The 15,060-nt window shown below is 38.2% G+C and overlaps 3 protein-coding genes across 3 annotated transcripts; 2 read left to right on the plus strand and 1 right to left on the minus strand.

Moving 5' to 3' along the window:
- Positions 1-1,957: 1,957 nt before the first annotated feature.
- MRS44_017473 (uncharacterized protein) lies at positions 1,958-3,103 on the minus strand (the record flags this gene model as incomplete). The annotated part of the gene is made up of 1 exon (XM_065617830.1): positions 1,958-3,103. One exon carries the CDS (start codon positions 3,101-3,103, stop codon positions 1,958-1,960), a length of 1,146 nt encoding a protein of 381 aa, XP_065473902.1.
- Positions 3,104-3,170: 67 nt separating this feature from the next.
- Positions 3,171-3,995, plus strand: MRS44_017474 (uncharacterized protein; the record flags this gene model as incomplete). Its single annotated transcript, XM_046274392.2, has 3 exons — positions 3,171-3,176; positions 3,344-3,376; positions 3,435-3,995. 3 exons carry the CDS (start codon positions 3,171-3,173, stop codon positions 3,993-3,995), a joined length of 600 nt encoding a protein of 199 aa, XP_046123603.2.
- A 7,803-nt stretch (positions 3,996-11,798) lies between these two features.
- On the plus strand, positions 11,799-13,454 carry MRS44_017475 (uncharacterized protein; the record flags this gene model as incomplete). The annotated part of the gene is made up of 1 exon (XM_065617831.1): positions 11,799-13,454. One exon carries the CDS (start codon positions 11,799-11,801, stop codon positions 13,452-13,454), a length of 1,656 nt encoding a protein of 551 aa, XP_065473903.1.
- Positions 13,455-15,060: the final 1,606 nt, after the last annotated feature.

Here is a 15,060-nt window from a genome sequence, read left to right on the forward strand (position 1 = left end):
ATCGAGAAGCATCATAGTGTAAGTTAGCATGCCATGATATCGGCCTTGAAGGAGTGTACCTAGACTACGAAGTTGGCCCAGAAGATCTGCAACGCAAAATAATAGACAAAGGATGTAGCTTTTCCTACAAGGCGCGACTTTAAATGAACTAACAATTATTATTATTACCCGCAATGATGACAAGAAGCCATCAGCCACAACAGCAACAGATACAGTTATTAATACATGACGGCATCAAAACCCAATGCTGAACGAACTCACAATAAGGTATTAGAAGCCTTGACTGGTTTTATGGGCATAAAAATATTTGGCTCGAGTTTATTTAGTTCGACTCTCATTCAATTCCTAACATTCTACTCCCCCATGCTTGTGGTGCAGCTTGGCCATTCATTTATGGCTTTTCAAACATGATCCTCTCAATTTCATACTTTGAAGAACGATGACTAACACTTTGCAGACATCAACATGTCAGTCACTATATCCCTCTCCTCTACCTCTTCCTATGCTTCTTTTCCATTACAGATAGCACCAGCACTCCGTCCACTCACTTGGCCTTCAAAGCCGGTTGATTCCTGAATACACAATTATCGTATTGCTCTCCAACCTTACCTCACCATTTCTTTGGCTTCTCGAACTGTCCTTTATATCAAGTCCATATGGATCTTGGGCTTGTGTCTTTTCCGTTGTGACAGGCGACCCGCTTGGTGATAACCACCATCAAGCCAACCAAAAGGCCCTTTTATTCTGTCTCTAGTTCCACTGTCGTGCACTTTCTTGAGTCTCGATCTAAAAACCCGGAAGGCTCCATTTAATGTTCTTCCCAGCACATATTTGGGCTCTCGCTCTTCTTCTCCAGGCCATAGGTGCTTCGTTAATACTCCCTGAGAAATATCCTTAGACCTCCTGTAACCCTGACGGCACTTCCCAAGCCGCGTTTGGTGCGCTTCCAGGGTAAATCTCGACCTCATCAGGCAATGATCACATGCGGTGTTCATCCAGCAACGAGCTCTTCCACTCTGGTGGGTATGTAATAGCATCATAACCTATTTCTGCCTGACAAAAGGCTGATATACTCACCCGTGGGTGTTTCTTATGGGCAAGGAAGTAATCTTCAGGTTTCTCTGAGTAGCCTACTCTTAGGGTTATGTTGAGCAAGGGAATTAGCCAGTGACAGTGACAGCATGGCCAAATGAACTACTGGGAGATCCTGTGTTTAGTTCCATCTCAAGATGAACGAAATTCTACAGTGTCTAGCTAATGTCCCGAATCTCTTGCCTTCTTCCTGGGTTGCTCTGATTTGCCAGTGAGCATGTCTAATGCTTGCGCCGCGGAAACTCTCGCCCCCTTCTGGCTGTTTTTTTCGGCATACGGATGCCTAATCATGGCGCGAATAGCTTCTTTGAGTGCTTGAAACGACAAGTTAGTCATCTGGGATATTGCAAGTGGGACTGCAACGAAACAAGACTTGAGCAATCTACCTTTGTTCTTGATGCCCGTCAAATTCGCCACCCCCTCTGTATACATTTCATGAAAAAGAGGCCTTATTCTTTCGCTGGTAGGGTCTTCGTGTCGCCATGGGTTGTAACTGCTGTTCCAGGGGTGCCGTCCGTGGATCATCCACAAGGCCGTGACGCCAATTGCCCAAACGTCAGTCTTCTCTGTGTACCCGGTCATCTCTCTCTCGGGGAAAGCCAGCCAATCGTACCACCGGCGCCAAGTGTGACAGGTAGCTGTTGTCCTGGGGTAGGAGCCTTTTGGGCACCATCAAGGTCAAGCAAAACAATGGATTTGGCGTCACGGGTCCAAGTTCGAATGCCAATATTTGTCGGTTTGATGTCGCCATGAAGCCACCCATTCTGATGCAGGAAATCTACGGCCCCAAGTAGGTCCTGGACTACGATCCCGGAGATACACAGTCTATATGGTAAGTAACCTCCAGTTGACTTTGTGACTGGCCTCACCTTTGGTCTCCTTCGCCAAAGAGCCCTTTCAAGGAGGCGGAATGCAATGTGTCCGCAACTGCTGGCTCTAGGACAAACCACAGATCCGCAGTGCGGTTGATCCCTTTTCCGTCATCGGTTATCACCTCGACCAAACCAAGGAGACGATTCTCATCCCGACTTCTGGCCAAGAATGTCAGCATCTCCAGCTTCCGCTGGAGCTCTTGAGCCCATCGGCTATCTTTTCCTACCGTCATACGCTTCAATGCCACAAGCTTCCCTTTGTTGTTTATAGCAACGCTGACTCTGCCAGATGCCCCATGGCCTATAGTCCCTGTTGTCAGAGTCCACTGGCCGATCTTGATGCCGCCCTGTTCGGCTGGAGTTGGTGTCAACGCTAGTGCTGACTGGCTAGTTTGTACCCCTATGATATCTTGTAAATACTTGTAAAGTCGGTCCTGGTAGGTTTCTGAGCGGGAAAATCGAGCATACTTAACCCGATAGCGTAGGCGTCTAAAAGTGACCGCTATCACAGCGTCTTTCAATAGATTTATTCCTCTAGAGATGCGCTTCTCATTGAGGTACGTTTGAGCGCGATCGGACGCAGACTGAAGATAGATGAGGCCTGTATTGTGGACTTGAAGAACAGCCTGATGACGCCGAACACCATAAATGGTACCATTGTCAGGGCGCAAACAGAGAACCAAGTCATTCAAGCTGTAACCTTCCCGAAGACTTCCGAGAGTCCAACCTCTAAATGGTTGTCGAAGGGCTTGAGAAAGTGTGAGAAAGTAACAACCATTCCAGAATTCCAGTTGTGGCTGAGGTAAGCTGTCGTCTTGCCGAGGTGATGACCTGCTTCTGGGGGAGGACATTGGAGAAGACGAGAGGTCGCCAGTCATGATATGCCGTAAGAGCCTCGTAGCCTCAGCATCTGTAGCCTGATTTGGAGATATCCACATGTACTTTCCAGCGTGCTCTCGAGCAGGGAGCAGTTCGGGATTGCTTGATTGCTGATTGAGCCATTCTGCAACTTCAGAAAAAGCGAGTCCTGCGTCCGCGTTTTCTGGTGTCAAGATGACGGTTGCCTCTCCAGCTACTGCGCCGGGCAAGGTTGGATCTTCGTTAGTGGCCTGACTACTTAGGAGGTCTTCTGTATCCATGATCAAAGTAATAACGAATGATCTAGATTGTTATCAATCCGTGATTTGAGCAAAGGCCGAGGTGATTATGCAGGTCTAGGGTGGCGTGCTCAGGATTGACCGGAAGAATATTACTCCGTCTCCGATAACCCATTTGTTGACTGCTCCACCTGAGGCAACCAACTCTCCGTATCGTCATCACGAGACTTGGTATGCAATGGCTTGATGAACGTTCCGCGCAAATCACGCAGCTGGCGATAGTCCCTTGCCGATGATTTCGAGGAGGAGTACGGCGTGAGTCTATTGCGGGCTGTCTCTTGACGCGATGATTGAGGCTGACGCGGTAATCTAGCTTCTTCCCGACCCTGTCGCCACCTTTGGATCCGAGCTGGTGACAGCACCGCCAACACCCGTCCTCTCGTCTAGTATCGCCGGTCCCGATCCGCTGTTCATCATTCAGCTTCACGAGCTCATCGAGCGTGTCGGCCTGCGAGATCAAACCCACCTTGAACTGTCGCAAGGCTCCAGCGATTCAGACGAGCCAGATGCCGCGCCGTGGTCTCTACAAGCCTACGCCACCAGACTCTTTGAGAGGGCTTCGAGGAAACGCGACCAAGATGGAGGGCTGATTGATGGGATGGGTGACCTGAGACGCCCTGCCAAGCGACAGCGCGAGCGAGACGCGGCGGCAACACCGACACTTGGCAAACGAGCTCGACATGACCAGAACGGCGAACGAATATTGGGGCGAGAAAGAGCAATCTATTCGGCGAGGCCGAAGAGACGTAAGAGTCGATCTTCACGGCCACAGCAGCTCCACAGCCCTGTCCACACGGATTCATCCACCTCGCCTGATGGCCAAATCTCAATCATGTGGTCAGCCAACACGTCTGCTGACCGGCCGACAACTTGAAAGCGTCTTGTTGTCTCGACACCTTCCTTGGCCGACAAGTAAATACCACCAAATCACCGTCAATCGCATCGCGTCCACCAACAAGAACCCCTTTGCCGTTAGCTTTCGGCCCTGCTAGGCCTGAAGTTGAAGTGTCCCTGGTATACCATTTGCTCATCTCACTCCACCACCCACATTGGCGCCGGCCAGAGCACAACGCTCTCGGTTTATTGACCCTTGCCGAAGAAGTGAAGGTCTGTTGGGGAGGACTTCCAGACAAGACCGAGCCGAACCAAGTCGTGAGGACCTGGGCGAGTCTTGGTGCACTTCGATTGCGAGGCCGCGTCCGTTCGGCGTAGGGATGTGCAGGTAGCCTCTTCTACGGCGTGGGCTATGAACACGCTACCTTATCAACGCTTGCAGAGCAAGGCTGTACCATGACTCAAGCCAGATCTCATCGTTGGTCTTCTTGTTGAAGACCTTTTGCTACTTGATTGGGTAATAATCAGCGGAGGAGAAGATCAACAGCTTGCGCCATAACGCAAATCTCCAAGACTCTGGTTCTCCCAATGCTAGCTACGGAGCTCTCGTAGGCATAGGATAATGAGTTGCATTGTCCAAGTTGGGGGGCGAGCTCCGAACTACTCTTAATGCTAATTAGTACATTGTCGGGTTTTAGTGATCCTCGTTGTTCTCGCATTTACGACATGTCTTGACCCTTCCATGTAACTGAAGGACGGGAGGGGACATCTGCAGCTGGAGCAAGACTTGAATGCCATCAGATTTGCGCACAAACTTTTCGACATTTTGCACTTGGCGCTCTTGAACTCGATTGCCTCCTTGATTCGACCATTGACGTCAAGAAGTGTCGTCAGGTTAGTTGCGCACAAGAAGTGGAACAAATTCTGATCTTTGTTATTGGGCCTGACAACTGACTCAATGACAGCCAACACGTCCTTGTGGTTCTCGACCAGTGTCGAGAGCTGCTGTGCCGTGTCGTATATATGTCCCGGAAAGGGTAGAGTGCGGTTTTTGATATCATCCAGAGCTCGGAATAGGGACTCCGCAGCTGGTATTGGGCCAACTTCTGAGAGGCTCGGTGAGCCCTGTAACTGAATTGCCATGAGGAACCTACAATACCTTCAAGTGCACTTTGGAGTGGCCGAACAATAGTCGAGGCCGGCTGTTTGTGTGTCTCGTAGCATTCTGCGAGTTCCACGGCCAGCTCCAATGTGTCTGACGTGGAAGACTCTGTGACACCTCTTTGAGCTGTCAAAGGCCTTCTCGAGTAGTTTGACGCCTGACGGGCGTGGCTTGGCAGGCTTGATCACCAAGATCGTTCGGCCAGTGCTGGACTATACCGACGGAAAGATTGCCGCCCTGCCCACAGAGACAACGTACTGCACTGATGTTATCGAGTCATGCATCTCTCGCAGACACTCGGAGAAGCTACGAGCTCTCTGTGACCTCATGCTGGCCGTGTGGAAGTGTGGCTCGGTGTGGATGGCAGTTCTGGCCAATACGCAGTATACTCACCACGGTTCTACTAATTGCGACCGGGGCCGGGCAGACTACAATGAGTCAACCTGGGGGAAGCTTAATGAGGACACTAAGTAAATTATTGAAAAGTGTCACGGGGAAAAGGGGGGCGGGCTTATGAGGGGAGAGTGAGATTCAGGATACTGTGACAGACTCTGGGTTGTAATTTAACATTACAACCATCATTGATTCAATACCACTATTGCGGCTTAATTCCTCTATGCGGTGTAATTATCAAGAGTTGTAACCCTGGTTATGATACCATATCGTGACCTGTGCCATACGCAGGAACAAAATTGCCTGGCTCAGGTCAAAAGCCGGCGCGGCATGCTGGATCACGTCCACATCATAATCGATTCCAACGTTGGGCACGTCAACTTCCAAGAGCCATAGACAAGTGGCAGGGTGGAGCAAAACATCGATGATGGCGTAGATGATGTACTCAATGTTTGAGGGAAAGACACGTCTGTTTGCCCACCAGAAGATGCTTGTTAGAATGTTAGCTTTGCTCGCAAGATGGACAGGAGGAGTGAACTCACGCCGTGCGTATGCCATACAGTGCACACACATATGCAGCCAAGGAAAAGAAGAATCTGCGGGCCTCGGCGTTTCTGTGCGTAATCATCTGGTAGGTGCTCCGAACAATGAAGAAGGCCGCAGTTGCGTACGGCCAGAACTTGAGGACAAGATTCCACTCGTCCGAGTCCGAGGATCTGTCGTTATCCAGGATAGTCATGATGCTGTATGCAGCTGAGCCGCTGGAGAGCGAACCTACAGCCTGAGTAACAAATTGGCATATCCAGAGCATCAGGAGAAGACCCCACTCGGGTCGATCAAGGCCGGCGGACTGGCGACAGATTTTGAGATTCGTCCCGCCTTCAAGAGAACCTGGCTGCCAGTCATCTGGCTCATCCGTGGCATTGGGATTCGCGAGATGGTATTCTTTGCAAGTCTGTTCTCCCGTATAACCTAAAGCGAGAAGTAGGTAGCAGATGGCCGAAGTAAGCGTGGCGATGAAAGGGAAAATGTGGAAGCGGCGTTTGCTCCTCTTGCTCCAGGGAATTTTGTTCAAAGATATGAGGGCAGCTGTCGCCATTACAGCAAATGCAGTCCATTCAGCGGCCTCTTTGGCTGTTCCATTGTTCAATCGTGTCGTTATGGCTGAGAACCAGCCGTTTTGGCGTTTGGCTTGTTCCTCATCTAGAGCGATTATGATGTGCTCTCGAAGCTCGTCAACGTTGAATTCGGACATTATGATAGATGATATTTAAAAATGGCTGGGCAAGGTAACTGGGCTTGTAATGAAAACTGCTGCTGTCACTATCACTGACGATGGTGTTGAGCTGGAGGATGAATGGATGACAGGCGATTCTTGGCATCTTATGTTCAGGCTGTGTGGCGGAAAAGGCTCGGGCTGACATTATATAGTCCAAGTCCGCCCAGCTCAGCCCCATCCTCATTGCCGTTCTTGCCGGGTATCCAATCGTATCTCATGCCTTTGGACCAGGTCGCAAGAGGCCTAAAGCCAGTTCATTTGGCAAGTCAACGGCCGATACACACAAGATTCATCTGAGAGCAAGGTACCGGCCTAGTGAAACTGCGTGACTGACCTGTTCAAGGGCTAACGTCAGGTTGTCGCGAGGCTTGGCTATTCTTAAGTCTCGACGGCCGAGACTACTAGGGCTAGAAGCAACCAGGCCCCAGAGGGCTGTGCTGGCAGCTAGGAGGTGGCGGTGGTAATGTGTGTTGGTTCTGCTACTATCAGTGGTGCATTTCGGGTCAGGGTTAGCCCCTTGTGCAGTGGTGGCCGCGGGTCTTTGTGAAATTTTTCTCGCTTTAAAAAATCAGCTTTAAAAGATTCTAGAAAAGTCAGCTTTGCGATGCACGAAGCCTACCCTATACCATTAGATAGCCCTCTTTCTAAGCTATATAACAGTATATATATATATTTTTTAGCTATTTCAGGGTTAGGGTTAGCCTGCAACAAGCTGCGGAAGGTTAGCTAACAGGGGGTGCGTAATGCTAGCTTTATACAGAGAGCGCTTTCAAAAGTTATATCCTACGCTAATGAGAGCCCCTAGTTAGGAAAAAGCAAAGAAAGCAAGGATTAGCATTTTATATATAATTTTCTATAGGGCTATTCCTAGCGGTACTTCTTAGGCTTCCTATTATGCTAGCCTTTGTAATACTTATCACGGCTAAGTATCAGGCCAGGCGGTCTAACATAATAGAACCCCACTATATAATTAATCCGCTATAAGAGTAAATAAGACCTATTATAATATAAGTAAGCACTCCTATATAATGCTTACTTATAATAGCCTTATCTAAGTAAATAAATAAGCACTATAGGTTTCCCACTAGTAAGTACTCTAAGTATATAAAATATACGTATTAGCACTTTCTTATATATTAATTACCTTAGCTATTAATATAACTTAGTTATATTTAATACCCTTAAGTATATTATTAGATATAACTTATACCTTATTTAAGAATAATATAATATTTTCCTCTATTAATATAAACCTAGTATAACTAGTTTATCCCTTAGGAATATATATAATTATTATATATTAATAGCTCTTATTTAGAAGATTACTTATATTACCTTAAATAATATTAAATATAATAACTACTTAGATAACTCCTATAAATAACTATTAGTAATTTCTATTTATTAATTACTTACCTATTATATTTATTTAGGCTACCTTAATTAAGAAAGATATAAAAGATAATAATAATAATAAAAAAGATATTAAGTAACTCTATATATAAATTATTATTATAAGCATTAAAATAAATAAAATATATAATCTTATTAAAAGAATAAATAAAACCTAGTATATTTAAAATATAACTTACCTAAATAATATTTAAAATATTAGTAATATAATAGTTATTACTATAAATAAAAGAGATATAAGAGAAATCTTAAAGCTAAACCCTCTAAAACCCTTTAATAAGACTACTTATAAGCTACCTATATTCCTTATATAGCTAAGGATATTTATAATATATTACTTAATATAATTTACTTTACTTATTAATAAGGTTTAATATACTATAAGAAGACTTAAGAATTATGCCGCTATATAGTTTAAACCTATTATAAAGGAATACCTTATAGCCCTAGCTAGTTAATATTTACTTTATACTTATTACCTCTACTTAGATTATAAGGCCTTTAAGGCAGTACTTTAATAAGCCTTTAGGATTATTAATAAGAAGGTATAAGCTAAAAGAGAAATTAAGGCGCTTTAATAAACCTAATTTACCTTAAAATATAAAATAAAATACCTTTAACTCGCCTTAAAGCTTAATTAAAATTAAAAACCTCTAATATCCTTATTTTTTAATAAACTTAAGAAAGAAATATAAGTAAAACTCTATAAAGAAAAATAACTTAATAACCTTATTAAGTATATTAGTAAAGTAATTAAGATTAATAATTAATAATTCTTATAAAAGAAACTATAAAACCCTAAGTTTAGTAGTAATAAGGCTAATAACCTATGATTTAATATTAACTAAGATAAGAAAAGAAATAATAATACCTCTTATAATATTAAAGCTAGCCTTATAATACTTAGAGCTATATAAAAAAGTAAATAAGACTATTATAGCCTTAAATGCTATTAATATTATAAGATAAATTATATTAAAAAGGTTTATTATAAGAAATAATAAGATATTAAGGAAAGATATTATTAACCTAATTAATAATAATCCCTCCTAGAAGGTAAAAAATATATTAATATAGCTTATTAAGCTTAATAAGAAGATAAAAAACCCTAAACCGCGATTTAATTAACTAAGCTTATTATAATATTATAAAGTAGATATAATATACCTAAAAGAAGCTAGAATAAATATAAATAAGAACTAAATAAAAAAATATCTTATAGCTAGGTAAAATACCCTAGAAAGTAATTAAAAGAAACCTAGAATATATAATAATAATTACTCCTTAAATTAATAAAATAAAAAAACCTTATACTAGAAGTAATAAATAGCAAGAGAGTTACTATTATAGTTACCTAAAAGCTTAAATAAAAAAAGAAGTAATATTAATAAGATAGAAATAATAAATACCCCTAATACTATCTAAGTAAGTAAATTATAAGGAAGCTATTATAAAAGGCTTTTACTATAAGAAATAAGTTATAAGATATAATAAATAGCCCTTATTATTATTTATTATATATTAAAGGGATTACTAATAAGATAACCCTATAGAATATAATTATAGCTTATATTTATAATATTAAATTAAAGTATTATAAAAATATAATAAAACCTATAAATAATAGGAATAAATATATAATAATAGAAGACCCTAATAGATAGATTAGGTCACTAAAGTAGATAGCGCTAATATTAATTAAACTAAGTTTAAATATAAAATAAAAAAGCTATAGAGAGAGCTATATAAATTATGCACTTAATAATAAAAAATAAAAAAGAGTAATAAAAAGCTATAAAAAGAAGAAAACTACCCCTAGCTATTTAATAAAAATAATAATAGGTATTAAAATAACTTATAAGAAAGGTATATCTAGACTGCTGAGAATATATAAATATAGTATATATATATAAGAAATCTATATCTAAGCCTATTATAAGGAATTAGCTAAAAACCTATAATACTAGGAAGTATTATTTAACCTATAAGATAATATAAAGATATATTTAATATATAAGGAATACCTTAGTATCTCTTAGATATCTTATTAATATTATTAGTATAAAAAATATAAGGAGGAAAAGTAAAAGTAAGACTATTTTCTTATTACTTTATTAGCTTAATTAAATAATAAACCTTATATATAATATAAGATAAAAGATTACTAAGTATTTTATTAATATAATACTATTAGCATTATATATATATAATATTATAAAGACCTATACCGGGCTATTTAAAAGTATAAATAAACTATTTATAAGATAAAAGATTAATAAAAATAAATTAGCTAAAAAAAAGTATTAAAAAAGTAAGAATTAATAACTTAATTAAAAAATAAAGAAGACCTAAGATAAGAATAAAAATAATAATACTAAGATTAGCTATATAGCTAAGATAATATATATAACTATAAAATATATAATAATAGTAAATATAAGTATAATTATATTAGTTATATATTATTAAAAAATAAGGAAGCCTACCTATAAAAGGGCTATAAGTAAAAGGATAGCCTATAATGCCGCGAAGGGCCTTATATATTATTAAAGGAAGATTAATATAAAGATATTTTAAAATACTAGTATAAGTTAAAGGAAAATAGCTATGCGCTTTAGTAGATAATAAAGCTAAATAGAATTTATTTAACTTAAGGATAGTAAATAAGCTTAAGCTATTATAGAGATATAAGGTAAAACCTTATATAATAATTAACCTTAAAGGGAAGTAATTTAATTATAATAATAGAGTTATTAATAATAAGATTAATTACCTTAAAGTTTTTATTAAAAGAAAAAACTAAGGAATCTTATTTAATATTATACTTATAAAAGGCTATAACCTAGTACTTAGGTACTTATAGTTATGCTAATTTAACTTATATTTTAATTAGAGGACTAGCTAAGTACTTTCTTTTAATAATAAGGCACTTTTTATAATAAAAGATAACTTAGAAAATAATATAAAATCTTAAACTTTTATTAAAGATATTAAGAGAAATTAGGTAAAAATAAATATAAAATACCTCTTTACTTAAAGAAATATAATATAAATATTATAATAAATAAAAATAATAAAATTAGTAAATAATTATATATATTATATAATAATTTTAGTAATTAAAAAAGGACCTTAAGTAAATTAAGAAAATACTAAAAGAAAAATAACTTAAGAATATATTATTAAAGTATTATATTTATAAAAAACTCTTTATAAAAAAACTTAAAATAAGTCTATTATTATATATATATTATAATTTAAAAATTAAATTTATTAATAAAAAGTAACCTAGCTTTAGTAAACCTTACTTATTTAATATAATATAACTATTAATATTAAAATGAATATATTAAAGAAATACTATAAAAAGGATATATTAAGGAAAATAAGTTATTTATTAAATACTTTATTATATTTATCTTAAAGAAAAATAAAAAGCTTTATTTTTATATTAACTTTAAAATACTTAATATTATTATAATTAAGAATTATATATTAACGTACATGATAAGCTTATGTCCCAGACAAGTATGTGTCCCAAAAATCCCTCAATCTCTCTCTCTTCCATTTGATCAATTGATTCTCAACCACTAAACATGTCTGAATTCAATAGCGAGGGTAATATACTTCTTGCCCTTCAAGCGCTTCAAACTAACCCAAAATTACGCATCCGACGCGCTGCATCAATCTACAATGTCTGCCCTAAAAAGCTAGGTCGCCGCCAGAAAGGCATGCAATCTCGACGCGATTGGATTCCTAAATCACGCAAACTATCTGATCTAGAGGAACAGATCATTATTCAGTTCATCCTCGACCTAGATTCGCGAGGATTTCCCCCGCGACTGCGTGGTGTTGAAGAAATGGCTAACAGATTGCTCGCCGACCGCGACTCGCTACCCGTCGGCAAGCGCTGGGCTTCCAACTTCATCAAGCGGCACCCAGACCTCAAGACGCGTTTTTTTCGGAAATACGACTACCAGAGAGCCAAGTGCGAAGATCCAACCATTATCCGTAACTGGTTTACGCTTGTAGCGAACACAATCGCGAAGTACGGCGTCCGATTAGATGATATCTATAACGTTGACGAGACTGGCTTTATGATGGGCATAATTCAGAGCGGAATGGTTGTCACAGGCACAGATAGGCGTGGAAAGCCAAAATCGGTGCAGCCTGGAAACCGAGAATGGATTACGGTCATCCAGGCGATTAATGCGGATGGCCAAGCGATCCCGCCGTTCATCATCGGTGCGGGCCAATATCACCTCGCCAACTGGTACCGAGAAAGTAACCTCCCGGGCGATTGGGCTATTGCGACGACCCAAAATGGCTGGACCGATAACGAGACCGGGCTCGAGTGGCTAAAGCACTTTGATCGGTGCACAGCTAAGCGATCAAATAGTCGCTATCGTCTTCTAATCCTCGATGGCCACGAAAGTCACCACTCTATCGAATTCGAGAGATATTGCGAGGAGAACAAGATCATCAGGCTTTGTATGCCACCTCATTCGTCTCATCTGCTTCAGCCACTTGACGTCGGGTGCTTTAGCGTGCTTAAGAATGCTTACGGTCGAGAAATAGAGCATCTGATCAGATGCTCTATAACCCACGTTTCAAAGACCGAGTTCTTTCCGGCCTTCCACGCCGCATTTCAGGCCACTATGACGGAAAAAAATATCAAGTCAGCCTTCAGAGGAGCCGGGCTTGTTCCTCTTGACCCGGAAAGTGTGGTCTCGAAGCTTGATGTGCAGCTACGGACTCCAACGCCGGCTGAGGAGGTGGCTGAACCGTCGACCCCTTGGGTCTCAAAGACCCCAAAGACCGTGCTTGAGGCCCAATCTCAGTCTGAATACCTTGAGACACGAGTTAAAAGGCACAAAAGTAGCTCTCCAGAGTCAATTCTAGAAGCTATACGGTCTTCTTCTAAGGGAACAAAGATAGTTATGCATAAGCTTGCCTTACTCGAGGCTAGGGTCAAAGACCTTGAACAGGCGAATGAGATACTAAGCCGGCGCCGGAGGGCAAAAAGGACCCGACTACAGAAAAGAGGCGTGATGACAGTAGAGGAAGGAAGGCAGGCAATTGATCAAATGGATGTTGATGCGCAGGTAGTGGCCGAATCGTCGAGAAGTGGTGGTCAAGGAAGGTCGGCGCGACCGGGAGTTCGGCATTGTGGTGTCTGCGGCAAGCCCGGACATAATGCAAGGACCTGTCAGGTAGTGATTGAGACATCTGGGGAAGAGTATAGTGAGTAGTTTTAATTGATCAAATGGTTTGTGGTGTTTTTATAGCGATTTCTATCATAAAGGGCAAAGATTTTTGGGACATATACTTATCTGGGACATAAGCTTATCATGTACGTTATTACCTCTTATTAATATAAGATAATAGGCCTTAATAGCTAGATTAAGGTAAAATTATAAATAAAAAATAGGTCTCTATTATATATAAGACTTTAACTTATTAAGTCCTCTAAGAGCCCTTAGCTATAAGATATTATACTAAGGTAGAGTTATATAACCCTATACCCGAGGTTTAGCTAATTAGTTAGCCTTAACCTATTTAGGAACTATGCTCTTATAATTACCTCTTCTCTAAAGATCTTAGTCCCTAAGATCCCTTTAACTAAATTTAAATTCTAAATAGCTTCTTTTATTGCCTTTATATCTAGCTAAGTTATATATATTATATTAATAATATATTATTTATTATTATTTATTTTTCTTTATAATATCTTTATATTATATTATAAATAATTAGGTTTTTTTTATTAGCTATTAATACTAATAAATAATTTTAGCTAATAATAGCGCTAATAACTCTTTTTTACTTTAGCCTATTAATACTTATAGAAAAATAAATATTATAATTATATTTATTATTTTTATTTACTTTTTTTTTATTTTTATAATACTTTCCTCTCTTATAATTAATAGTCTTTACTTATATTACTATTAATTACTCTCTAATAAATTAATTATATTTATTTTACCCTCTTATATATATATTTTTATATAATATAATTTTAATCTTAATACTAGTTTTAAAGACTTAAAACTTAATTATAAGCCTTACCTTTAATATATTACTAAGCTTTATTAAGATATTTATACCTTATATATATATTTTAAAGATTAAGCCTATAATTACTTAAAGTATATAATATATAAGTTTACTTATTATAAGTATAATAATATAAGTATTCTCGCCTATATTATTAGTAAGCGCTTTATTAATAATTATTTAGATTCTTAATAAACTCCTTAGGGCTACTTAGTAATACTAAAATACTATTATAGCCTTTTATACCTATAATCCTTTTATTAACCTAGCTTTAATAAATACTTTTACTTTTATTAGTATTTAATATATTATTAAGGCCCTTAATATTTATAATTTAATATAAAAAGGTATTATTAATTACTTAAGAGCTCTTTATAAAGTTATTAATTCCTTAAAGATTACTAAGTATATACTATAAGAATTAGCTATAACTTAAGAGCTTATTACTCTTAATATTCTTATATAGGTTTATCTCTATTTATTCTCTATTATTTTACTTTTATTAACTTATAGTAAGGTAACTAATAATTTAACCCTCTTAACTTATAGCGCTATATTATTATTACTTAGCTTTTATACTCTTAAGATAATACTTAATTTAGCGCACTTATTTATATATTAACTTACCTTACTTTTACTAAGAATATTATTATAAATAATAAAAAGACTTTAATTTATTTTTATATTAATTTTATTTTTCTTTTTACTATAGAGCTTTTTAATAATAAATATAAATAATTTCTTTTATATATTATTTATTATATTAATATTCCTTTAATTCTTTATAGAGCCTAAAAT

Source organism: Fusarium solani (assembly GCF_023522795.1).
Source record: "Fusarium solani strain SB1 chromosome Unknown bctg00000013, whole genome shotgun sequence".
NCBI lineage: Eukaryota > Fungi > Ascomycota > Sordariomycetes > Hypocreales > Nectriaceae > Fusarium > Fusarium solani.